We start from the raw sequence: 27,503 nt of genomic DNA on the forward strand, positions 1-27,503 counted from the left end.
TCTTTAAAGAAAATGTCACCGTCTCAAAAATTCTTAAAGAACAGCAAATGTTTAAATCTGTTAATGTGGAGCCTCCACGAAATCTCCCGAAACGAGTTGTTACTATAGAATAGAGCATATTAGAACGAACAAACATTAATATAAAGCTATCATTTTAAATTACTCCTTGAAAGCACAGTCAAGCGTACCAGTGATTTGTTAAAGTTGGAGTGGAAAAGCTTTAATATCCTGCACAGAGCCCTGACATCGACCCCACTGAACACCTTTGGGTTGAACTGAAACGCTGGCTGCACTCCAGGCCTCCTCATTTAACACCACTGCCTGACTTTATTAACGCGCTTGTGGCTGAATGACCACAATTCCCCACAGCCACACTCCAGCCACAGGCTTCCTAGAAGAGTAGAAGATGGTATTATAACAGTAAAGCAGGACTAAATCTGGAATAGGATAGCACATTAGATAGGATAGCACATAAAGGGTGTGATGGCCAACACCTTAATAATTTTACAGTAATATTATATTGTATTTTCCTGATCTTTTTGTATAACCCATAAGTACACAAACACGAGAAACCAACTTATCATACTTATGACTAAAGAGTTTTATACGCCATATACTTTCAGAGTAAAGGCAGGAAGTTAAGCAGTAAATAATGTAACAGCAGTTTGACCTATTACATTTTTGACCTATTACATTACATTTTATTTTTTTTTTTTCTCCCCCCAGGTATTTCAGAATACGCGACAACACCAGGAAAAGCCAGTGATTACATGTACCCTCTGTTAAGCTTTGCTGCTGAACACATCCCCAAGGCCAAGCACCAGGAAACTCCTTTATACATACTGTGCACTGCAGGCATGAGGGTTCTGCCAGAGAGGTACAGTACCTGCTATGTCGCTGCTGTTAATAACAATAATGAACCTTAACTGATCGTGTTATTTATATTTATTGTTTATTTAGTCAACAGGAGGCTCTACTGGAAGATTTGCGAACAGACATTCCCGTGAATTTCAACTTTCTCTTTTCCGACTCACATGTGGAAGTTATTTCAGGAAAGCAGGAGGGTGAGGCAACTCATAAATAAAGTTATAATTAGCTGAGTATTCAGTTAATGTCTTCATTAACTTCAATGTTGTGCCATTGTTTGTAGGTGTGTATGCATGGATTGGGATTAACTTTGTCCTGGGAAGGTTCAACCATGTAGATGATGGTGAGTATAGTTATTAGCTGTTAGGGGCAGGCACTGAAAACTTGACAGGCTGATGTTTGTCATTTCTATAATTGTAGAATGCTTGATAGCTCGATTCGAGAGCTTCTGACACTTTCAGTTCTATTTAACTGCCCTGCGTGGTCCGACTTGCTTGCTGTTATAAATCAATCAATCAATCAATTTTTATTAAATAAAGAGATCTTTTTGATTGGGAAATAAAAATTCTTAAGAAATCTTTGCTTCTCCAACACATTGTACTCCAATTTATTTCCATCCAGAAAACATAATTTTCCCCCAATCTATTCAAACCCCACATTGAATTTACAAATGAAACCTTTTATTCAAAAAAAAGATTTGAATCTCTTGCAAAGCTCATCTAAAGCCCCACTTTGCTTTATACTCTTGGACTTGCAACTGGTTTGTGAAACACATCTTATCTTAGCACAGTGTGTGGGAACTCAGCCTGCATCCAAGGCCATCTTCTACAGCTGCGGATTTTTCCTGTGGTTTATTTTTAGACAAAAGTTGATCAGCATAATTTTAACTTTGTAAATGTCTCCGAACGGTCTTTCCCACTTCTCTAAATGTATTAGCGTGTTACCGATAAGCTGAGTGACTACAGGCTTTATTACTAATAAGCATACTATTGACCTTTAGTTTTGGTTTAGTTACATTGGCTCATATCACCATTTCTATTTTGACATGATGCACCTGACTTGAGCTTTATGCTCCTTCTGTGTTCTGGTTTATCCAAAAAAAAAAAAGGGTTAAGGTTTATATTAACTTCTCATTAGCAGCTGATGCTCAGTCATTGGTTCAACGTTGCCACACTGAGATCTACGTAAATATTCAGTAATGGTTTTGGAAACGTTACCTGTTGTCTCGGCGGGAAGGGTTCCAGCTTCGTACGCATGTTGTAGTGAGCATTACTTTAGTAGTTTATATAATTGTTTTGTTTAAAAGGTACATGGAAACCTTTATCGTTTTTATTGTAACTGCTTTTAAAATGTTATGTATAAGGTTTTTAAGATGTCCAAATGTACTGGTGTTTGTACTTGGCCCCCTTAATTGCTGCTTGACTTGGCATTATGGTTTAGAAATAATTTCCTTTTCTGAACTATTCATTATCTTATGAACTTTGTACTTGTATCATGGGGCAGTGGTGACTCAGCCGGTAAGGCTTTTGAGTTACTGATCAGAATGTCAGACCTTCAAGCCCCAGCACTGCCGAGCTGACACTGGACCCTTGAGCAAGGCCCCTAACACTGTGTTGCTCTCTGTTACTTTTTAACAAGCTGGGATATGCAAAGAATTGAATTTCAGTATAGCGTACTTTAGCGTATAGGCGACAAATAAAAACTGTTGTTGTCTTCTTCATGGTTTCTTCTCAGGTGACGATGAAGTTGTGGAGGTGCAGGTTCCTGGCGGAGACCAGCAGGAGACTTTGGTGCGCAGACGCACAGCCGGAGTGTTGGACATGGGCGGTGTCTCCACTCAGATAGCATACGAAGTGCCCAAAACTGTAAGCTTTGCTTCCCAAAAACAGGTTATTATCTACAACAATTTCCATTCTTAAAGCCAAAAGCTTGGTCTGGCCATTGACATGCTTTCCTCTTATCTTTCTGGTTCTTGTTTATCAAATCTTGCCTTTCCTGTGGAGTGAGAAGGCCTGTAGAGCTGAAGCTTAGGGTTCCAATCAGTATGCCGTGTGGTGATCGTGTATAAGGCGTAATTATTTTCCAGAGAAAATGATCAGCCTTATTACATTTTGCAGTTTGTTTTGATTTGGCTGCAAATTTGCTTTATTTTACATTGTTTTTTCACTAACAGGCTGGTGTTTGACTAAAACCTCTGATCGTCTAGGAGAAGGTTGTTCCAATCATGTACCTTTACAGCTTTTTATGCATTTCACCTGGCTGGAGGGCAAGATGAGTTTGTCTTCAATGCTTTATCCTAAATGTTTAAAAGATGTCTAGTTTCGCATCGTTAACACGAAAACACAGCAGTTTCCCAGCGTGTGCTTATTAATGCCAGTGCTCGGCACTTATGGCTTGTAGTGTGCATGTTTTAACCTGTATCAATTTGAAAGGATGTTTTTTTTTTTTTTTTAATGATTTTTTTCTTTCTTTACGTATGAGGTGACAAGCTGATGTGTGTCTGATCGCATGTGTTTGTGGTTTCGTGTGTATTGATAGGAAGAGGTGGCTAAAAATTTGCTGGCAGAGTTTAACCTCGGCTGCGACGCTCATCGCACTGAACACGTGTATCGTGTTTACGTTTCGACGTTCCTGGGGTTTGGTGGAAACGCAGCACGCCAAAGATACGAGGAAAACCTCATCAGCAGCACTCGCCTCCAAAACAAGTAAAACCAACATGGGTCACTTTTTTTTTTTTTTTTTTTTTTTAAATTTCTTTTTGCGTTTTTCCTTCTAAACAAAGCAGAGCTTGTTGTTTCACCTCATGAATGAATTGAGGAAGGAAGGAGCATTCATTTCTTTCACATTTTGATTGGCTTTGTGGTTTACTCTAGTAATGTAATATGTGTGTGTGTGTGTGTTTTAGGCTGCTGGATCAGCATCGTGGTGAGTCCCCAGACTCCCCCGTGCTTGACCCGTGTTTGCCCTTGGACCTCCAGGACGAGGTGGGTCCACCTGGTCAGAAGCTACACCTGCGTGGGACTGGAGATTTCCAGCAGTGCCGCCTGCACCTACAGCCTTTCCTTAACCGCACCAACGAGACCAGCTCCTCTCTGAACGGTGTCTACCAGGCCCCGATCAACTTCCGCAACAGCCAGTTTTACGGCTTCTCAGAGTTTTATTACTGCACGGAGGACGTGCTGCGCATGGGAGGAGATTACAACTCCACCAAATATGCCAACGCTGCAAAGGTATGCTTAGACCACTCACAGTCATTTTCTTTAGAGTATAAATATAGGATTTGTGTCCTTGTGCTTAGACAACGTAAACGAAACTCTTTTGATACTAATGCTGTGGGATTTTTGTGAACAAACTTTGATGGACTTTTGCAGGACTACTGCGCAACCCAGTGGAAAATTTTGAGAGAACGCTTTGACCGTGGCCTTTATGCCTCTCATGCAGACTTGCACAGGCTGAAGTAGGTTCCAACACCATTTCCATTCACAGGTTATAATAATGACATAGCCATGACAAGAGCTAAAAGAGCTAAAGATAATGTTGCCCTCTCCCTCTCTTCACAGGTACCAGTGTTTTAAGTCAGCATGGGTGTATGAGGTGTTCCACTCCGGTTTCTCCTTCCCTCTGGGCTACGACAACCTGAAAACGGCTCTGCTTGTCTACGAAAAAGAGGTGCAGTGGACTCTGGGAGCCATTTTGTACCGCACACGTTTCCTACCTCTAAGGTAAGGCTGAATCTTTAGGGTTCCGGGTGTAAATGAGAAGTCGGATAAGAAAGTAGCTACAGGTTCGTTAACATCAATGTGATTTGTTCATCCTGAGCAATTGGTCCAACAGATACAAATATTTGGAACAATAAACAAATACACCCTAATTTGTTGGTTAACTGTCAAATAAAATGCTTATGAAATAATAATAGTAATAATAATAATAATATTATTGTTATTAGTATTAGTTCATTAGTTTAAACATTAATTTTGTTCAAGACAATCATGTTAATATCATTAAACCCCTATTTTGTTCTTATGTAATATCAGGGACATCCAGCAGGAGAGTCTGAAGGGCTCTCACTCACACTGGCACCGTGGCTTCACCTTCATGAACAATCATTATCTCTTCCTTGCCTGCTTCATGGTGGTGCTCCTTTCTATCATGCTGTACCTACTCCGCCTGAGACGCATCCACCGCAGAGCTGCACTGAACCGCGGACCTTCCGTCCAATGGCTGGAGGAAGGACTAGGCACTCCAGACCTTCCTGTCACCTTATAGGACATGAAACATTCAAATAGCTTGGAGGAAACTTGAACACTTTGATTTTTATTTTGAATATGTTGTAGAGACTGAGACCTGGAAATTTCACATGAAGGAGGGATTCCATCATCGTACGTGACTTAAGAACTGCTGGTCCTGGCTGAATTTTGACCTCTTTTTTCTTCCCAGGCTCCTACATTTAATAATGATCCTCAAATGTTTTATTATGACGTTGATAAATGACTAAATGGTTGAAAGCCCAGTGGAAACAGCATTTCAGTGCAATCGTTCTTCATCGAGACTGATCCAGAGTGCCTTCCAAGACGGAAGTCACCCATTAAGTTCGGCCGCGAAGCTCAGAAAACGGAAAACATCTGCTGCCTTTAAACATTGTTAATGTGAAATGTGCTGAATGTGAAGTTAGCATGAGGTTTTAGTGTACGCCATAGTCTCATGATCTAAGGCTCTGTCCACATTTGACGGATATTTTTTCCATTTTCAGTGTTTTTTCCATATAAATTTTTTTTTGTTTGGTGGTGGTGGTTTTTTTGTTTGTTTGTTTTTGTTTTTGTTTTTTTTGGGGGTTTTTTTTCCTGAAAATAATTCTCCACCATGAAGCTTGTGCATGCCCAGTAGGTGTCAGTAGTGTATCAAAACCTGCAGCAAAAAGGCTTCAAGAATAAGATAAAGAGCATGCAAGTGTTAGAGAAGGTGAAATGTAGGAAAACACTATCACATCCTGTATTTGACTTTTTTTTTCTTCCTTTTTTTATGTTGTTTAAGCGGAAGGCGAAGGCCAGTGTTTAAAAAATATCCTTGTAATCGAGACAGGGCCTTGTTTTCTCTCCGACAGGATAAATGCCAGCTACCCCACAGCCGTATGTAATCTGGACCAGAGTTAAATTGCAGAGGAGTCACAGCATTTATATTCATATCATGGCCAATCCATGGATTTTGCCATTTCCCAGGTGTCCATGAGTCAACATGAGTGAAGAGCTCAGTTAAATTTGATCAGCTAATTGCGATTGAAAGTCGTCACTAACAGTTTAAGTAATAGTTAAACTAACCAGCAGAGATTTTAGCCAGCAGTTATGATTTAATAATAAAATCTCTAGTTTGGTATTCTGTTCAACATCTAAACATGAGCCTGTATTATTTTTATTCTTGTTTATGTCTTGCCCCAGAAATACAACCGATAAATGGGGTTGTTTTCTCACCACAAACTCATCAAAACTCATGTTATTATCCTCTTCACCTTTAAGTCATTCCCTGAGAAAGAAGCACCAACGAATAACCAGTGTGTGTATGAGTGTGAATGAGGTATTGAGAGTACTAGTCACAATAATAGTGTTTGGACTGTTTTGTAGATGACACTGTATTACTATTTATTTAATTCTCCCCTTGGACTGTGAACAGGAACCCAAGGAACAGTCTTTTTCTAGCTTTACTAGCTCAGTGTTTTTGCTATTTCTTTCTTTCTTTCTCTCTCTAATGATGTATTTTGCGCCAGTCTTGTAGATCTATTTTTTTTTTTTATTTTTTTTTTTTTTTTATATACACAAGAGTTATTTAATAGTAATTCAATGATGGGTGTAAATTATTCGGTCTCGATAGAAGTATGAAAAGAAGCAGTGCAATATTCATGTGAAAACGATCACACACACATTTCCTCTCTCCGTATAGAGTTGCACTCAGATGCCAGGGATTTCTAAAGGTGTGTGTGTGTGTGTGTGTGTGTGTGTGTGTGTGGGTGTGTGTGGGTGTGTGTGGGTGTGTGTGGGTGTGGGTGTGTGTGGGTGTGTGGGTGTGTGGGTGTGTGTGTGTGTGTGTGTGTGTGTGTGTGTGTGTGTGTGTGTGTGTGTGTGTGTGTGTGTGTGAGTGTGAGTTAAAATGAATGTAGAGGATTTAGAACGATTTAAATACATGATCAGAGACGATCTTTATCTTTTTTTTTTTTTCTCACAATGGACTTAGTTTTTTTTAAGCTTTAATTTGTAAACTGAAATTTCTTTACTGAAACATTTACTTAAGAGACGAAGTACTTATCACAGTGTTTACATCGTTCCAAACCACTTACACTCTGAAGCCATCGTTACTGATACGATGTACGTTAGCGATTAAAATCCCTGGCATCGTGTTTTCTAAGAGTCGTTCACAAACCAAAATCTGTAATGTGCATGTGGAAAACAATTTTCCCACACATGTTGTTACCTTCTGACAATTAAACCAAAACATGATTTTCCAGTGTCTTTTATTGCTCTTCTGTGGCCTTTAAGATAAAAGTAAATGCTTCAAGTTTGCAGAATTTCTTTTAATACAGTTCAGTCGCTCAATGCGACACAGACAAAACCAAAAGATTAAGAGATGGATAGAAAAGTTAAAACAATCCTTTCATCAAAGAACTTTAGTGTAGTTCAACACTGTAACCGGTATCGTGTGGATTTAATAAACAGATCATTGATTATGGTGCACGAGGTAATGAGATTTATAGGTTTACGGATGGAGCTTCAAGTGGAACAAGTCAATTTTCTGTCATGTCTTTTCTGTCAAATGATGAGCTGCATTGTTTTTACTGGCAGAATGACATCATATAGAAATGGAAATAAATTATAAAAGGAACTAATGTTTCACAGATGTTCAATCATTAAATGAAACTATATACATTATGGAAGATATCAGAACATAAAAAGGACCTCAACAAATATTACAATAAATTGTTCTCACCTACTAGGACACTTTATCCTACTAGTAATGGGATTAGAAAATATTTTCCAGAATTCTCCAGAAACTTCTTTTACAAATGAGACTGAATTCAAGGTATGAAAAGATCTTTAGATGCTTTCTCACACCTTGGCTTTCTACATGTTGAGTGATGAAGCTGTTCTTACATAAGGGTATGGAGACAGCTCATTCCTGGAGCTAGATATCATTAAGGAAACGGTGTTTTCCCAAAAGGTTGTGTGTTGGAGTGTGTTTTTGTGCATTTGTCCTGGCCACAGGGGGCCTGGCTGAGGTCATGTTTGTAATGTGGCTCCTGTCTGCTGGAGGTCAGGCTGGAGAGAGACGATCCGAAAGGACAGAGCTGATCGTCCTTCAAGTCACCCTGTGACCCAAGCCTACAGTCTGTAACTGAGGATTCATTAGTTGTTGGTGCAGCGAGCAATGCTTTCACCTCACAGCTCACTGGCTTTTAGTTTGATCCTGAGCTCAGGTTATTGGTTTATATGGGTTTCCTCTGGGTTCTTCGGTTTGCTCCCAACTCCTCAATTGAAGTGTGAATGATTCTCGTCCTACAGGAAGTAATACTAACAACAATGCCTGGAGAACCATTAAAATTATGTCAGTGTCAATTGTTCTCAATCGAAATATCGGGGACATGTACAGGGAAGTCAGATATACTGTATAGATCAAAGTCTACATCTAATCTACAACCTTTGATGCTGGTCAATTTAACTCGTTCAGATTTTCACCCTCTTTTTTCCTGCTACCAGCACATCAACTTTGAGTACTTCAAGCGACTGTTCACTTGATCCTAAATTATAACCAACCCCTTACAACTGTGTCATAGTAAGGTGATAATTAGTGTTACTCTGTTCGCCTGTGTCTGGTTTTAACATTATGGCTGTTCAATGTATATGCATTTTTTAACTTAAAAATCATTTTCGTGAATAATTTCCTGCCATTTATTTCTCCATATAATATATATATATATATATATATATATATATATATATATATATACATATATATATATATATGTATATATATATATATATGTATATATATATATATATATATATATATATATATATATATATATATATATATATATATACACACACAGTATTGTGCACTATCAGACTTACAAATATTACGAACAGCAGATATGTTAATCCCTCTCCACTGCTTCTCTCTTTCTACCCATCCCGAGGCATCCAGAAATTGCACCAGCTCAGATCGTCTTCCGTGCCATGAAGATTTTGGACCTCCACTGAGATGAGGCCGACTCTGAGAATCTCTGAGAACTCCATGTGATCTTTTGCAACAATACAACATTTGTCAGACTGTATATTTATAATCACACCCTCCAGGGTCACCCATATGAGGATGAGTTTCCCCTTTGAGTCTGGTTCCTCTCAAGGTTTCTTCCTTTACCGTTTAAGGGAGTTTTTCCTCGCCACTGCTGTATTTATGAGTCACCTCATAAATACAAAGACAATGTGAATTAAATCTATCTAATATTAATTTTGAATTTTGTATTCTATTAATCTTTATATTCTTCTTTATAATAACCGTTTGTTCTATGTTTATGTTCTGTAAAGCTGCTTTGAGACAATGTCAATTGTAAAAAAGTGCTATACAAATAAATTTGAATTGGATTGAATATATATATATATATATATATATATATATATATATATATATATATATATATATATATATATGAATGACATCCAGAGAAATATTCCCATGTCTTTACAGTCCAATGCTATGTAGGCTTTTTGTTGCTATACCAACCAGCTCTTTGTATTAACTCCTCTCAAATAGGATTTTACTTTCGACGGTATTTTTAGCGCCTGACCTATTTGTATTAGCACGAGGACATGATGTTTTTGATAAAGACTAGAAAGCTACAAAGTCTTGCAGAATTCTGTATAAGGGGTGTCTGCCAAACGTAAATGAATGTAAATGCATAAATGAAATGTAAAAGCTTTGCTGTTATTCTAGTTGAGTCTTACACCTTACACAACCCAGAACTGGTCGCTTGTTTGGACTGAATAGACTTGTTACAGAGGGGCCGTTTATTTCAGCCAAGCTCACCAAACAGAGATACGAGCGCACTCTGAGACAACAAAGCATGAGTCAGCATTGAGCTCCTTCACAGGAGAGAACACAATACGCCCAGTGTGTGCTACTGCCGTCGTCCTTAAAACCAGGGCAGCCAGAATCCTACATAACAGACTGCTTCTACTGCTTCTACTACCGCTACTAACGATAATAATACAAATTTAAGAAAAATAGATGTACATCTTAGAAATAAAACATTTGAATCTATACACAACAACAAGATGGCATGACCATACACTTACCACCCTGAAGTTGAATATTTTCAACTAAAGCATGTCCGAAAGACTTTTATTTCACTTCACTGTCCATCAACTGAATTTTTCATTTATTAAAAACTTATCGATTCATACTTCTGACCAATCAGAATCCAGGATTCTTCTGTGGTACATGTATGTTTTATGAATACAGGTCCATGAAATGCCTCTAATATCCTAATAAATACTAGCAATGAACATCCAGTAGTGTACGTGTAAAATGAACACTGATAAAATGACTAGAAAACTTAGAGACTTCTAAATGACTTGATTATAGCCTAAGCACTTAAAGAGGTGCTTTAGGTTCTTTAGATCAAACCTAGTAGAAAAATGTGGGATAAGAATGCAAATGAGGTGAAAAGATATTAAGGTTCATTTGAACATATAACCTTGTTACACCTATCACCTGGTTGTAGATCATTTCCACCTAAATTGCATACTTAAAGGTTTTCACTTAACCTCTTGAGACCCGAATGTCCTCATATGAGGACATAACATTTTCTCACACTTCATTGTCTATATATATTTATTGTACCAACCTTATATGAGGACTGTTAGGTATAATTCTTTTGCCAAACTGCTTCCTTTAAAACACTGATTAAATTTATAGTTATCAGCTATGAATTAAGTGAAACATTCAGTAGAAATTGTAATGTACACAACAGTAGCATACGGGTCTCAGGAGGTTAAAGCTAAAAAGCTTTGCATATGTATAGTGGGGCTGTTTTCAGAGACCTAACCATGACTGAGAAAGGATTTGTTCATTCAGAGTGGATTATGTGGCTGGTGTGCAGCTGTGGTTTAGCTGGTGCTAAGTGAATGCTGGGTTCCACTTTCACGTTTGTCCCACAAAGAGCTTACACACATTAAATGTTTTCTAGTTAAAATATATTGAACTGGAACTCAATTTGTATTCCGTTCAATTGTTATGCGAGGAAAAAAAATGTTTCAGTGCATGAGTTCCTGAACATATCCATGTTTCTTGTTCCAAAAACATATCCAACATATCCAACAGTCTACTTTCTAAAAATGAAAATAATCATGTAGCATATTCAAAAGGCTGCACAGGGAAATGATACTCAGATTTCAGGTTTCAGATCATTTACGTTGCCTGAGACACCCCAAGTGCTTGTTCAAAAGTGTCTAAAATTTGAATCTTCAACCACTAAAATTTTGTGTAAGGTTATCCAACACAGGGAACAACACACATCTCACACCGAAAACCAAAAGAGTTTTGACTTATCTTATATCAGGCTTGCAGCCAGAAAATCATTCATTGTTTATACTGATTGAAAATGTCAGAAAAGTCGATTGATTTGGAAACATATATATTAAGAACGTCGGCCATTCATCGTTCATTCATTCATTCATTCATTCATCTTCTACCGCTTATCCGAACTACCTCGGGTCACGGGGAGCCTGTGCCTATCTCAGGCGTCATCGGGCATCAAGGCAGGATACACCCTGGACGGAGTGCCAACCCATCGCAGGGCACACACACACACACACACACACACACACACACTCTCTCATTCACTCACGCAATCACACACTAGGGACAATTTTCCAGAGATGCCAATCAACCTACCATGCATGTCTTTGGACCGGGGGAGGAAACCGGAGTACCCGGAGGAAACCATTCATCGTTCATTTGTTCATAATCAGTAAGCTGATTATCCTGGTCAAGATCCAGTCATGGTGGATCCAGAGTCTCTTTTCTATCTACACTCCTGGACAGGATGCCAGTTATCACTCGCAACGCAAACTCACACTCAATCACACCTGGTATTTTTTATTTTTTTTGGGATGAAACCAGAGAACCTGGAGGAAACTCACATGGTAACAGGGAGAACTCCACATATTGAACAGTGTAGAGGATTGAAACAGGAACCCTGAAGCTGTGAAGTGATGACGGTACTCACTCTGCCGTTGTGCCACGGGATTTCTGTCGCCACTTCAGAAATGTTAAAGCACTGCATTGTTTAGTCTCGCTAAGCTAAATCATGTGACCCGCTCATGTGAAGTATGCAAACGCTTTGGGACAAATGTTGTCCACGTCTGAAATGATCGTCTAACAGGCTGTAACTAAAGCATATTTTTATCCAGTCATAATACTACATTAAATATGTATCTTAAGTTCATTCTGAGATCAGAAGCTTATAAGGGATGTGTTGAATGAGTTGTGTATAACAGTAAAACCGTGGCCATACAGAGCCGGAGAGGGACTACGGGTTCATATTTACAGATAAATCCAAGTAACGTGATGAACATTAAACCTAAGGGATGAGGCTGTAGAACAATATAGAACGGGGTACAAGCTGCTCCCAATGGTTTCAGGCAGCCTGATAAGAAGAGCACAGCCCCTCTAATCTACAGATCCACCCTCAAACAGACCCGCTGCTCCACCCGACACACCCAACACGCGTCAGACCTTCTGTGGAGGTCATGTGGATTCGATCATTATCATCCACATGACAGTTAAGTAGGCAGAACTACCATTCAAAAAAAAATAAAGGCCTGGTCTGTGGTGGGGATATTATTTATTTTCCTGTGTACGTCGGCAAAGGAAGTACAACTGAATAACATTCAGAAACCAGAACAAAAATGATTTTCCAGAAATCTGCTATTAGACCATAAAATAACAATCATCTAAACCAAACACAGTTAAGAATCTTTGAAATGTGGTTAGCAAAAGATAATATTTGAATTCAGTTTTTTTTCTCGCGTAAAGATTTCAAAATTGATGTAGCAGCGCTCTTGAACACGCAGCAAGATGTCGAACAAAAGTTCATTTTAAATCATTCATTTTCTACCGCTTATCCGAACTACCTCGGGTCACGGGGAGCCTGTGCCTATCTCAGGCGTCATTGGGCATCAAGGCAGGATACACCCTGGACGGAGTGCCAACCCATCGCAGGGCACACACACTCTCATTCACTCACACAATCACACACTACGGACAATTTTCCAGAGATGCCAATCAACCTACCATGCATGTCTTTGGACCGGGGGAGGAAACCGGAGTACCCCGGAGGAAACCCCCGAGGCACGGGGAGAACATGCAAACTCCACACACACAAGGCGGAGGCGGGAATCGAACCCCCAACCCTGGAGGTGTGAGGCGAACATGCTAACCACTAAGCCACCGTGCCCCATTTTAAATCAGTTACACAAAATGAAAGTAGTGTAAAATTCTGTTTAAATTTTAAATATAATTTACATTATAAAAAGGTGAGGGAGCAAACCGTTCACAGTCCTGGGGTAAAAAAAAAAAAAAGACGGTATTAAGGTAGCCATACAATTAACACCAGTAACAAAAACACAATTAAAGAAAGTCATTAAGAATAATCGATCAGAGAAATGTCCTTACAATTAATTCAACACTTAATCAATTGTAATCAATTACAATCAATTATAATTTGGATTGTTTGAGAACTCTGGGGTCCTTTTCTCAACACTGGGTTCAGGTAAATGTCTGTGTGCAGTTCTGCATGTTTTTCCCCATGTCTGTGTGGGAAATCCCCGAGATTCCACCGAAAACCATGTCAGTGGGTGTGTGTCTGTCACTGTATGAGTGTCTGTCTGTGTGCGTGTCTGTCTGTATGAGCGTCTGTCTTTGTGCGTGCGTCTGTCTCTCTGTGTATGTGTGTGTCTGTCTGTGTGCATGCATCTGTCTGTCTCTCTCTCTTTGTGTGTGTGTGTGTGTGTTAGTTAGTTAGCTATCGTGTCGTAGCCTAGTGGTTAAAGTGTTGAGCTACCAATCGGAAGTTTGTAAGTTTGATCCCTTGTCCACCAAGTTGCCACTGCTGGGCCCCTGAGCAAGGCCCTTAACCCTCAATTGCTCTGCCAAAATCTGTAAATGTGTGTGTTGCTCACATTCCATGGTATATCTCTGCCTCATACCCACTGTTACCCGGATATACTCTGGATCCAGCACGAGCTTAACCAGGATAAATTCCTTACTCCTAGTGTGTGTGTGTGTGTGTGTGTGAGAGAGACACTAATCATATATTAAAAACACACCTTTTCACAATTATAACTATGCCTTGATTTTTTTTTTTTAGTTTATTATAATGTAAGAGTTTATACAGTTCATACATCCCGTAAACCTAAATCCTGGCTCCATGATCACATGAATATGAGTTACACGTAAATAAATCTCGCGAGAGATTCGAGCACTTTCGTTTCACTGCAAAGTGAATAACAAAAAAAAAGAAAAAGAAAAGAAAAGAAAAAAAAAAACCGGTTCACTGTCTGCGCTGAACTCGGTGTACAACCCACGTGTTTTCATTCGCTCGGCTCAGCGCGACGGCGTCGCCGTGCGAAATGACGTCACGCCTGTTCCGTAACACCGGACGCACGCGGCGGTAGCGTCCGCCAGTCAGACGCTGTCGTGCGTGTGTTGTTTACAGCGCGTGGAGCCGAGCGGAGAGTCTCTACATGGAGCTGCGCACCGAGCCGGTGGTGGCGAGTTTGGAGATGTCCGCGCTGCAAGGCGGAGAAGCCGAAGGCGACGGCGTGTGCTCAGAGGACGACACTTATGAGAGTTTACCTCTGCACGCGTCCTTCAGCACGCACATGACAGCCGGCGCGGTAGCAGGAGTGCTCGAGCACACGGTCATGTATCCGGTGGACTCCGTTAAGGTAGCTTTTTACGCTTCACACTCACGTGCACACGGCAACACTAACTTTATTCCTGAATCCAAATCGACTCTTTAACTATCCACAAGCCTTAAACTCATGTGAGAGAATCCGCCTATACCGCCCTTTCTAGTGCACTCTGATTTCAGGACGTGTCGGTTTAACATACGGCCCACGGAGGCGGTTCAAGCTTGTTGCTAACGCGGCTAGCTGTCCTCAGGACACCGTGTACGCCACGCGCTGCCGTTCCCTGACAGTTGGGTTACCTCAGGGAAGCTAACTAAGTTAGCACCGGTTCGAAGTGGCCAGTTTTTGTGTTTCTTTTCCTAACAGAATAAAAACACCTTTTAAAATGTCGTCAGTTCAATAGCGTCTCATTAGTTACTTAAACACCGAATACAAGTGATAATAGTCAAGGAATAAAGTTGGCAATAATATAAATAAAGTAAATAAAAGACAACAGAACCACGACAGAATAACCCAAAGTAAAAAAAAAAAAAGGCAGCTCAACTGACACTTCACTTAATGTTTACATTCGGAAGCTTTAGTGCTACAAAAGTGCTATTAGACTACAATATAAGTCTATATTTAATACATTAAACTACAAACCGACCCAAAGTGATCGGTCATGTTAGGTTGTTTCCGGTTTTCCCAGTGTTTCCAGTACAATCTGATAACTGGTTTCCGGTTTTCCCAGTTTTTTTTCCATCCATAGTAGTAATGAACAGAAGTTTGAGGAAGCTGAAAACAATCAAACCGTCGAGTGTCACTCATGTTATACACGTCTTAGTACTCCAACACTTATAACCTGTCATTATAGCAGCATAACGTGTCACTGAAGACCCTAAAAACAGGCTTTGTAACTTAAGGAGTTGAAGCTAAACCTTGTTAACTGTTTACTGTAACTGCAGAAACAGTCACGGTGAAGAATTTGGTGCTAAAACCGAATGAATAACGTGACATTCAAACTGAACCGGGTTTATTAGTACAGAGCCATAACACCTGCATAAGGCTGGCTGACGGGCTCCAATTTCATCTTAAATACAACACCGATATCGGAGCATTGAGTATCGTCGATACTGATCATGGACGATAATTTCTTTTTATTTATTTTTTAGTAAGAGTTGTCTTCAGAGTTGACAACTTTCAACAAGTGGTTGCTTGTAATGCAATAGATAGATAGATAGATAGATAGATAGATAGATAGATAGATAGATAGATACACTTTATTGTCATTGCACAGTACAGTTACACAGCAACGAAATGCAGTTTGGCATCTACCAGAATTGCAAAGAATATATAATATAGGTATAGTGAATAAATATAAAGTCTATAGCAGTACAGAGATGTGTGGACATTGTTGAAAAGTACAAGTAAATGGTTCTAAGGCTATGGCATTGAAAAAATGTGCAGACACTGTTGTCAATGAACAACAAGTGGAAGGTTATAAGGTTACGGCATAAAAAATGTGCAAGCTGAATAAACAAGTCCACTATCTATATATGTGTAGAGAATGTGGAGTATAAAAAAAAATACCCTTATTACCCTTTTATAACAAACTTAACAATTCAGCAAGTCGTTTGCTCTGAGTTTTGTCAGGTTCTGTTCCTGAATTGCATATAAAATTTAATCTGGCTAGCATTTTTATTTTATATTTTAAACTACGACGTGACTGAATGTTAAAGCAGGAGAGGTATATTTTTTCTCCAGGTTTCTAGTTGACTTTATTTTGCTCAGCCATTCCACATACCGGCATATTTCTGATTCAGAAGATCTGTCACAAATGTATATGTATTAATTCAACTACTATTAAACAGTTAGATTGCACCTTGGTCAATGTGAGTCATGCAGCAGGTACATGTATAGCATTGTAGTGTAATACATCATCACAAGCACGATGCAATCAGCCACTACATTTTACAAACAAAACCAGATACCAACAGTATAAAGACGAGCACTCTTTGACCAAAAAAAAACACTTTTTTCACACGGAGCCATGTGAGTTTGCTTTTTTCCCCCTTAATAATAAAAACCTTCATTTAAAAACTGCATGTTGCGCTTACTTGTGTTATCGTTGACTAATATTTAAATTTGTTTGATGATCTGAAACATTAACGTGTGACAAACGTGCAAAGATAAAAAAATCAGGAAGGGGGCCAACACTTTTTCACACTACCGTATAATTATTCTAAGTACCAGAATTATTCAAATACACCTGGTAGTTTTTGAGATGTACTCATTTTAAATTGAGCATGTCATTTTCAAGCAAGTGGCTCAAAAGTAGGCCTAGGGTTCAAGGTACACACTAAATGAAAACTTTTTAAGCAAAATATCATGTGCCCCGTACCGGATGTGTCGTATCATGCCGATTAAAATAACAGGCATCAGTTAGTGGTAAATGAGAAAGGGAAAAGTAATCCAGTGTTTTGGATCAGTATTGGCATCATATGTAAGCATCGCTATGTATCTGTTCGCTACATTCCCTTTTTTTTTTTTTTATATCAAATTTATTATTTAAGTACATGTTGGTAATTTTTCCCTAATAAACAATGTTGGTTGAATCGAACCAAATGCCTAGATAACATTTTGTAGCCTAATTCATCGCACTGAATATATAACAATAGTCTTGTGATGTTGAAGCCTGTGTGTTTAATGTTTTTTGCACCAAAGCAGCACTAATCTTTAGTCCTGCTTAGTTCAGGCCGTTAAAACAACAGGTCATTCATATCTGTACCGAACTCAGTGAACGATATTTTGGACTAGGGAAATGTTAGTCCTGTAAGTCTTTTGACTAAAGAAAGGAGAAGTCTGTGAACAAAAGCCGCTGCTGGAACCAAAGCTGTCACACAGCCACCAGTGGTGTTAAAATGCACAGGCTGGAAACGATATGACGTATTGTTCGATAAAGCTTGAGGGCTATTCAGCGCTGTTCTTGTTGCCTATTGTCAGTGTTTCCTTCGACGCTGCCAGTATGCACTCGCAGCATGGTTTGACCAAAACATAGTACGTGTCTGGACAACACATAGCCCGGATAGTTACCAGACAAACCGGGTAGCTGCGGACTTCGACTGGAAGGAAGCGGGCTGTAATTTTGTTGTGTGTGTTTGTCTAAATCAACCCAAGAAATAAATTTACTGCATACATCGTATACAAACCATGTAGTAATAACCGTGTATCTGTGTGTGTCTCTGTCTGTGTGTGTGTGTGTGTGTGTGTGTGTGTCTCTGTCTGTGTGTGTGTGCGCCTCTGTCTGTGTGTGTGTGCGCCTCTGTCTGTGTGTGTGTGCGCCTCTGTCTGTGTGTGTGTGCGCCTCTGTCTGTGTGTGTGTGCCTCTGTCTGTGTGTGTGCGCCTCTGTCTGTGTGTGTCTGCGCCTCTGTCTGTGTGTGTCTGCGCCTCTGTCTGTGTGCGTCTGCGCCTCTGTCTGTGTGTGTCTGCGCCTCTGTCTGTGTGTGTCTGCGCCTCTGTCTGTCTGTGTGTCTGCGCCTCTGTCTGTCTGTGTGTCTGCGCCTCTGTCTGTCTGTGTGTCTGCGCCTCTGTCTGTGTGTGTGTGCGCCTCTGTCTGTGTGTGTGTGCGCCTCTGTCTGTGTGTGTGTGCGCCTCTGTCTGTGTGTGTGTGCGCCTCTGTCTGTGTGTGTGCGCCTCTGTCTGTGTGTGTGTGCGCCTCTGTCTGTGTGTGTGTGCGCCTCTGTCTGTGTGTGTGTGCGCCTCTGTCTGTGTGTGTGTGCGCCTCTGTCTGTGTGTGTGTGCGCCTCTGTCTGTGTGTGTGTGCGCCTCTGTCTGTGTGTGTGTGCGCCTCTGTCTGTGTGTGTGTGCGCCTCTGTCTGTCTGTGTGTCTGCGCCTCTGTCTGTCTGTGTGTCTGCGCCTCTGTCTGTCTGTGTGTCTGCGCCTCTGTCTGTCTGTGTGTCTGCGCCTCTGTCTGTGTGTCTGCGCCTCTGTCTGTCTGTGTGTCTGCGCCTCTGTCTGTCTGTGTGTCTGCGCCTCTGTCTGTCTGTGTGTCTGCGCCTCTGTCTGTCTGTGTGTCTGCGCCTCTGTCTGTCTGTGTGTCTGCGCCTCTGTCTGTGTGTCTGCGCCTCTGTCTGTCTGTGTGTCTGCGCCTCTGTCTGTCTGTGTGTCTGCGCCTCTGTCTGTCTGTGTGTCTGCGCCTCTGTCTGTCTGTGTGTCTGCGCCTCTGTCTGTCTGTGTGTCTGCGCCTCTGTCTGTCTGTGTGTCTGCGCCTCTGTCTGTCTGTGTGTCTGCGCCTCTGTCTGTCTGTGTGTGCGCCTCTGTCTGTGTGTCTGCGCCTCTGTCTGTCTGTGTGTGCGCCTCTGTCTGTGTGTCTGCGCCTCTGTCTGTCTGTGTGTCTGCGCCTCTGTCTGTCTGTGTGTCTGCGCCTCTGTCTGTGTGTGTGTGCGCCTCTGTCTGTGTGTCTGCGCCTCTGTCTGTCTGTGTGTCTGCGCCTCTGTCTGTCTGTGTGTCTGCGCCTCTGTCTGTCTGTGTGTGCGCCTCTGTCTGTGTGTGTCTGCGCCTCTGTCTGTCTGTGTGTGCGCCTCTGTCTGTCTGTGTGTGCGCCTCTGTCTGTCTGTGTGTGCGCCTCTGTCTGTCTGTGTGCGCCTCTGTCTGTCTGTGTGTGTCTCTGTCTGTTTGTCTCTGTTTCTCCCTGTCTGTGTGTGTGTCTCTGTCTGTGTCTGATTGTATGCGTGTCTGATATTGTCTTTCTTTGTGTATGTGTGTGTCTTGTCCCAGGCATTCTCACTGAGTACTGTGTATGTTTGTTTGAGAGAGAGAGATAATAGAAAGAGCATAAATATCCAAACCCTTCTGTGATCTTTAGAAGTAAATTCTGATATTTGAAGAGGAACAAGGAAAACAGCACACACACACACACACACAGTTTCATGTAAGTGGTGTGTACAAGCACTTCTTCTCCTTTTAGAATTTGATTTCATTTTCCTTATAAAATCTGGCAGGTACATCAGAGCTCTGACGCTTGTCAGGGCAAACACAGTGTGTTGTAATCAAATGACTGCAATTTCCTCTGGGAGTAAAAGCCCGGAACGACGCAACCGGAATTTCTTACGAGAAGGAAATAATCAGGAATTGGGTAATGCTTGTGTGAGTGTTTCCGTGTGTGAGTGTTTCCGTGTGTGTGTGTTTCCGTGTGTGTGTGTTTCTGTGTGTGTGTGTTTGTGTGTGTGTGTTTGTGTGTGTGTGTTTGTGTGTGTGTGTTTGTGTGTGTGTGTTTGTGTGTGTGTGTTTGTGTTTGTGTGTGTGTGTGTTTGTGTGTGTGTGTGTGTTTGTGTGTGTGTGTGTGTTTGTGTGTGTGTGTGTGTTTGTGTGTGTGTGTGTTTGTGTGTGTGTGTTTGTGTGTGTGTGTGTTTGTGTGTGTGTGTGTTTGTGTGTGTGTGTGTTTGTGTGTGTTTGTGTGTGTGTGTGTTTGTGTGTGTGTGTGTTTGTGTGTGTGTGTGTTTCTGTGTGTGTGTGTTTCTGTGTGTGTTTCTGTGTGCGTGTGTGTGTGTGTTTCTGTGTGCGTGTGTGTGTGTGTTTCTGTGTGTGTGTGTGTTTCTGTGTGTGTGTGTTTCTGTGTGTGTGTTTCTGTGTGTGTGTGTGTTTCTGTGTGCGTGTGTGTGTGTTTCTGTGCGCGTGTGTGTGTGTTTCTGTGCGCGTGTGTGTGTGTTTCTGTGCGCGTGTGTGTGTGTTTCTGTGCGCGTGTGTGTGTGTTTCTGTGCGCGTGTGTGTGCGTTTCTGTGCGCGTGTGTGTGTGTTTCTGTGCGCGTGTGTGTGTGTTTCTGTGCGTGTGTGTGTGTGTTTCTGTGCGCGTGTGTGTGTGTGTTTCTGTGCGTGTGTGTGTGTGTTTCTGTGCGCGTGTGTGTGTTTCTGTGCACGTGTGTGTGTTTCTGTGTATGTGCTTGTGTGTGTGTTTCTGTGTGTGTGTTTCTGTGCGTGTTTCTGTGCGTGTGCTTGTGTGTGTGTCCCTCACGTTTTCCCTATAATCTTTGACTGAGTAAATAAGTTGTAGAATAGACGAGACACACTCATTCATGCTATTAAAATTCTGATGACTTTCTAGAGTTTTTTCTTCTCGACCCATCCAACATTCCACACGTACTAACATCAGCTTGCTTTGCATCTGTTTTACTCTTATGGCTGGGATTAAAGCCTGCAGAGAAGCGCTACAGTATCACAGAACACAGGGATTCAGCCTGATGGTTTTAATGGGCTTTAGAAGATGCTGAATGCCGACCGCTGTCGTCCCCATGAACGTATATGAGTACGTTATAGATTTCTGTAATCACATCTTAGCCTTGAGCAGCCGCGCATGCTAATCAGCTAGCTGGAGAGCTGGGAGGAGTGACAGGGTGTGTGCGGTTATCTCACTGGACCAGAGGTGTGCGGCCCAGCTTTCAGTTACTTTGTTACACACTTACACAAAGACAACATGTACAACTGGTTAGGGCAGAGAAACACACACACACACACACACACACACACACAGACAGATAGACACACAGTCAGACATACAGACACCCACACACTAGCACTTGCAATCACACACACACACACAGTCAGATATACAGACACACACTCAGACAAACTGACAGATAGACAGACACACACACATACTAGTACTTACAACCACGCACACATACAGACACACACACATATACTAGTGCTAACAACCACACACACTCAGACAGACACGCACATACTAGTACTTACAACCGCACACACACACACACATAATAACGCTAACAACCACACACACTTAGACACACACACTAGCACTTACAACCACACACACTCAGGCATATAGACACACAGTCAGACATACTGACATACAGACACACACTAGCACTTACAACCACACACACACACACACTCAGACATACTGACAGATAGATAGACACACACACATATACTAGCACTTACAACCACGCACACATACAGACACACACACATATAATAGTGCTAACAACCACACACTCAGACAGACACACACACAGTCAGACATACAGACACCCACACACTAGCACTTGCAATCACACACACACACTCAGACATATAGACACACAGTCAGATATACAGACACACACACTCAGACAAACTGACAGATAGACAGACACACACACATACTAGTACTTATAACCACACACACACACACATAATAACGCTAACAACCACACACACTTGGACAGACACACAGTCAGACATACTGACATACAGACACACACACTAGCACTTACAACCACACACTCAGACATACTGACAGATAGACAGACACACACATACTAGCACTTACAACCATGCACAAATACAGACACACACACATATAATAGTGCTAACAACCACACGCACTCAGACAGACACACGCACACACTCACACACACACACTCAGACATGCATGCAGCTAGACACACACACACTCAGACAGACATACACATGCCTTCTGTACTCTTAAGGATTTAAGTGGATGAGAAGGAAGAGGAAATACAGATTGCGATAATCTCGCTGCAAAGAAGTTTGAATCTAGCGAAAATGTTTACTCTGTAATTAGAGCAGCAGCGAGGCCTTCACCCAGTCACACTTCCTGCACTGTGTACTGTAATTGTGCGAATTGAACAAAAAGCAGAGGATTACTCTTAAAGCTGCCGCCGCTGTCTGCTGTGATGCCAGTGGTTTAGCTGCAGTGGTTTAGCTGCCGGTTCTGACACTTCTGCCTGGATCTACACAATAATCCTAGAACAAGCCAGTACCAGAGCCTGAGCTCATGCACCAGAGCTTTATATTTACTCCCAAACCTGAACAGTGACAGAGTGTGAAACAACCTCAGACTCGCACTTAATCCTGTTCTAATTAAATGTAATGAACTACAGACTTTTTCACACTATTTCTCAGTTCAAAATTTTCTCAGTATTCTCGCAGTGATGTCTGAGTGCACACACACGCACACACACACAGACACACACGCACACACACACACACACACACTTCAGCCACTAACTATTGAACACTCATAAATACATACAAAGACACAAACTGGCCATTACAACACAGCAACAGGCAGAAAGGGGCTTATTTTTGTATGGACATTTATCTGGCAAGAGTTAGTAGTTAATCCAAATGTAACTGAATTTAAACTGATCTCTGATTCATTATTTGAGTAAAAACATGCGATCCAGACCTCAGTGTGTAATGTTACAAAACAAACCCTCTAAACTTCTCCCACTGCATCATTCATAAGGTTTCTAATAGCTCGCCGTGTTTTGTTTTCCCACTCAGACACGCATGCAGAGTTTACAGCCAGACCCGAAGGCTCAGTACCGCAGCGTGTACGGGGCTCTGAAACAGATCATGACGACCGAGGGCTTCCTGCGGCCCTTCAGAGGCCTCAACATCACCGTATTGGGGGCGGGTCCGGCTCACGCGCTTTACTTTGCGTGCTACGAGCGCATCAAGCACAGCCTCAGCGACGCCATTCAAAATGGCGGCAACAGCCACATCGCCAACGGTACGTACGCGTGAAGAGCAGCGCTGTTTCTTACTTACGGGTGGAGAAATGATGTTTGGTTTCGTTCCTTGTTTCCTCGCAGGCCTGGCTGGAAGCGTCGCCACTGTGCTCCACGATGCCGTCATGAACCCTGCCGAAGGTAAAACAGCACTGTTTCAGTAAATAAAAAATAAAAGTATGAACTATTCTTCTACATGGGGATAAAAAGCAGGTTGTAGAACATAGGCTAAGTGTGTTTGTGTGGGCTTATCTATGTAATAGCACCTGATACTCTGCCTGATTTCTCTATAGTGGTGAAGCAGCGCATGCAGATGTATAACTCGCCGTACCGAGGCCTGTGGGACTGCGTGCTGACAGTAAGCCGTAACGAGGGCATGGCTGCCTTCTACCGCAGCTACAGCACACAGCTCACCATGAACATCCCCTTCCAGGCTCTGCATTTTATCACGTACGAGCTGACACAGGAGCGCCTCAACCCTCAGCGCCAGTACCGGCCGGGAACGCACGTGGTGTCGGGCGCGGCGGCGGGCGCCGTGTCGGCCGCTCTCACCACACCGCTCGACGTGTGCAAGACGCTGCTGAACACGCAGGAGGACGTGGTGTTAAATTCGGCTCGTGTCAGCGGCCACCTCTCAGGCATGGCTAATGCCTTCAGGACAGTCTACAGCCTGGGAGGCTTTCCCGCCTTCTTTAAAGGTGTGCAAGCGCGCGTCATTTACCAGATGCCTTCGACGGCCATCGCCTGGTCCGTCTACGAGTCCTTCAAGTACTTCCTGACCCGAGATGAACAGAACAGCTCGGGACAGGACAGGAAGAGGCGGACATGAAGAACGTGGAAAGGAACTTGTAGACCAAATCAGCAACAAATCCCAGAGGAGCCCCACCGTCTCTCACGCCGTTTATGTCTCGACCATAATTTAGTGTAAAATTCCGAAACCTTATTTATTGGAAGACTTTAATTGCTGTTACAAACAAAAATGTTTGTAGGCTAATAAGCAGTCACAGCTAAACACGCACAAATATAGACTAAAAGAAAGGAGAGCGATATTGTTTCTCCTGTCACGTAACGCCAGCACTTGGGGTCCGAGTCGTTATCTTTTATCGTAATTAAACCGATTAGGCTCTGTGTCAGTGTCGAGCGAGCGGACGGTGTCACGGCGAGCCGTTTTATTCCGTTTCATACGCGATCCTCCGTGACGACAGACAAGCAGACAACATTTTTGAGCTTCTCGGGATGTTGGAAGTCCTGTAGGTTTTTTTTTTTTTTTTTTTAGTGACCAGCTTTGAATTTACACAAGTGCTTTTCTTTGACAAAAACACTGCCTTTACTTCCTACAATTGTATCCTACCGTAACACCTGCAGTATCTAGTCGGCGACATCCCGTAGTTTAAACTCCTGCCGTACGGAGAACTTGTAGCTTAAACACGGTGAACTACTGACAGGTACATCGAGAGGCTTTAATATTACAGTTATATATTATATAATGCCGGTCTATAGCTAGATGAGAAACCACGTAAACGTCTCTCCCGTAAGTGGCCTTGCGATTTTCTGTTCTGTATTCTAAGCTTCAAATTCTTGTCTACTTTTCCTAACCTACAGAAAAACACAAGGCTCGAATGTTTGCAGAACACACACTCCTTAAGAAGGTACAATAAAGCCGTTAACGGGCAGCTCGGCAAACCGTTTCGGAGATTTCAAGCGTAACCGTCTCGTCTTTGAGCGTCGAGTGCATGGGACTGAAATTACGCACAACAATATAAAGCTCCTGGGAGTGTAACATATTTGGTGGGTTATTATAATGACAGAGAGGTTCCACCTTTTTGTCTTTTGATTTTTTTTAGCTCTGATTTTAGAGCACGTGCGTATGCCGGTCTCGGCGTCGGACCAACAGCCCGACGCTCACCAAAAACGTAGGCTTCTTGTTTTTACATTTCCTTAAATCGACATTTCAGATGTATATATTAAGACAAATCTTGTAGTGGAAACAAAACATGAGATGGAAATTTTTTTTTTTTTTTTTTTAGCACATCATGATTTTATTTCCTTGTGGACAATCAGAATCTTGTGGTTTTATGATCTATGCAGCTTTATCCCATTCTAACTATGGGGTAAAAACGGGGATCTTTTTGTTCACTCGTGTGGGTGAAGATGATTTATCGTGTACATTTGGCATTATAAACCTTCCTATTTAGCAGAAGGTCCTTTATTTGTTGCTTTACATTCCCCCTAAATGTCTGTCCAGAATTGATGGACATTTGCGTTAAATTCCACTGATATTTTTTAGTTATTTGTTTCTTTTTTTTTTTTTTAATTAAATGTGTATTGGGTTTATTTTCCATCGCCTTGTGTAGTATTGAAACGGTGTATTCCTGTAACACTGGCTATGTTTACATGCAAAGATTTACACCAATCCGAACGAATGCAACCGAATGGAAGATCTTAGGACTGCAGGAAAGCTGATTTGATGGAATATTTCTTAGAACATTTCCCTGATTTTTCAGAAGAAAGGAAGTGGCTCCGATAAGCAGCCGGAAAATAATCGACATTCTGAAATCATCCCTAGCAAAATTAGACGCGCTCACCCGTCAATCACAGTGACATTATCCAGTCGTGTGCGTCTGTGGGCTCGTGTATGCGGAAGAGGGCAGATAGCAGTTTCCTTATAGAACGTGTCACGACTCACAATCGAGCGGCACTTTGAACAGATTTAATGGCTGGCTTTATGAGTCTTGAAGGAAGATGGTGTTAGTTTGAATTTTCCCCGGTTGGTAGCAGTATGATTTTGGGTGGGAAATTACATCGACCTAACTTGGCGGAAAACAGACGGGGAAAAGGGAGGGAGGTCACTGGGGGCAAAATATATATTTAAGAACCTTTGGGCTAAGAGATTTGGACTTTACCGGTGCAGCAGGAAATTAGTGACCTCTCAGGAAAAATTCCGATAAAATATTTCACTCATCAGCGTGAAAGAGAGCATCTGAGTAAAGGTCATTTATTTATATATTTATATTTACTTTAAAGTTCTTATGTTAGCAATATCAGCAACTATCGTCAGACGATTTGACCTCCTGCGTCCGCTGCATCCTCAGTGAACGTCTGGCCAACAGTCTACTCCATGAGCGTCCCATCATATCCATCATATCCATCATATCCATTCCATTAAAGCAGAAGCCACATGAATGTCTGTTTAAAGCCAATATCAACTGAATAAACAGGTGAAATCTGGCGTGCCTTTCTAGATTTCTGGATTTGATCGAGCTCCCGTACTCTACCCGAAAGCAAAGGATATTTCATTTGAAATCGGTTCACCAGTAACACCAGTGTTTTCTCACAATATCTTCCACACACACACATCACTCTGAAATGATTAAAAAAATCTACTGAATTGGATCAGAAACAAAGGTTTACATCGCTGTTATTCTTTTATTTCTTATTTTTTGAACAGATTAACATCTTTCCCAATGTTATTTGGATTGGCCTTCATTATGACCGTGCATTCTGGATTATTAACAGATCTTTCGGCTTGCTGATGCCTTTTGTACAGTATACCAAGACCCAAAGATTCAGAGATAAATCTCTACAAATAGATGTATGTAATAATTAATATTATTAGAGTTCATTAGGTATAGTTTCTTCTGAGGATCTTTAAATTCCTCTTTTATTCCACAACTTATGCTCGCATTAGATGCGTAGATGCTCCATCATAATAACTCGCTTTTTCAGTTCTTGTACGCTTTCACTGCTGCGCTGACTGAGAATGAATATCTTGATAAACGCACAAAACCTTGCTTTAGTTGCTTTAGATGTGTTTTTTTTTTTTATATATTTTCATCATGATTCCCGTCTGGATCGATTCTCATTCCATTGTGAAAACCCTTCCTGGTTTAATGTGAAGAATCTGATGAATCAAACAGTGCTGCTTTCTTCACGAACGATACCAGGAAGAGTTTTGAACACAGTGTCATTTACAGTACTAAATATACCAAGCATTGGAAAAAAAAAAGTTATCATGCAAGTTTGATTTGTGAAAATGCTGCTACAGTTTGTAACACTGGAGCTGAAATAAAGATGTAATTAAATGTTCCTTTGTGAGTTTTTTTGTTAGTGTGCGGCGATTTACTAAGTTACTATAATAAACATTTCCTCTTTTATCCACC

General features: G+C 41.5%; 2 protein-coding genes across 3 annotated transcripts in view; both read left to right on the forward strand.

Annotated features, from left to right (window-relative positions):
• Nucleotides 1-6,905, forward strand: part of entpd4 (ectonucleoside triphosphate diphosphohydrolase 4) — a 10,379-nt gene extending 3,474 nt beyond the window's left edge. Inside the window, exons 5-13 of one of the 2 annotated variants that reach the window (XM_060880900.1) lie at nt 727-877; nt 961-1,064; nt 1,151-1,210; nt 2,602-2,756; nt 3,406-3,572; nt 3,773-4,097; nt 4,239-4,324; nt 4,428-4,589; nt 4,902-6,905. In XM_060880900.1, coding sequence (XP_060736883.1) covers nt 727-877; nt 961-1,064; nt 1,151-1,210; nt 2,602-2,756; nt 3,406-3,572; nt 3,773-4,097; nt 4,239-4,324; nt 4,428-4,589; nt 4,902-5,133 — 1,442 coding nt within the window. In that variant the 3' untranslated portion in view covers nt 5,134-6,905. The remainder of the gene's footprint in view (nt 1-726; nt 878-960; nt 1,065-1,150; nt 1,211-2,601; nt 2,757-3,405; nt 3,573-3,772; nt 4,098-4,238; nt 4,325-4,427; nt 4,590-4,901) is intronic. The other variant, XM_060880901.1, reaches the window with a different exon arrangement.
• Nucleotides 6,906-14,482: 7,577 nt separating this feature from the next.
• On the forward strand, nt 14,483-27,429 carry slc25a37 (solute carrier family 25 member 37). Its single transcript, XM_060881555.1, has 4 exons — nt 14,483-14,861; nt 23,117-23,345; nt 23,428-23,484; nt 23,637-27,429. The coding sequence occupies exons 1-4, from the start codon at nt 14,658-14,660 to the stop codon at nt 24,170-24,172; spliced, it is 1,026 nt and encodes a 341-aa protein (XP_060737538.1). The 5' UTR covers nt 14,483-14,657; the 3' UTR covers nt 24,173-27,429.
• The last annotated feature ends 74 nt before the right edge of the window (nt 27,430-27,503 follow it).

This window comes from Tachysurus vachellii, chromosome 11 (genome assembly GCF_030014155.1).
Source record: "Tachysurus vachellii isolate PV-2020 chromosome 11, HZAU_Pvac_v1, whole genome shotgun sequence".
Classification (NCBI taxonomy): Eukaryota; Metazoa; Chordata; class Actinopteri; order Siluriformes; family Bagridae; genus Tachysurus; species Tachysurus vachellii.

Bases quoted from the DNA above. Each gene is read 5' to 3' on its own strand.
- slc25a37 (XM_060881555.1), top strand. From the start codon at position 14,658: ATGGAGCTGCGCACCGAGCCGGTGGTGGCGAGTTTGGAGATGTCCGCG. The intron at 14,862-23,116 runs GTAGCTTTTTAC...TTTCCCACTCAG, and splicing joins ATCCGGTGGACTCCGTTAAG to ACACGCATGCAGAGTTTACA. The intron at 23,485-23,636 runs GTAAAACAGCAC...ATTTCTCTATAG, and splicing joins CGTCATGAACCCTGCCGAAG to TGGTGAAGCAGCGCATGCAG.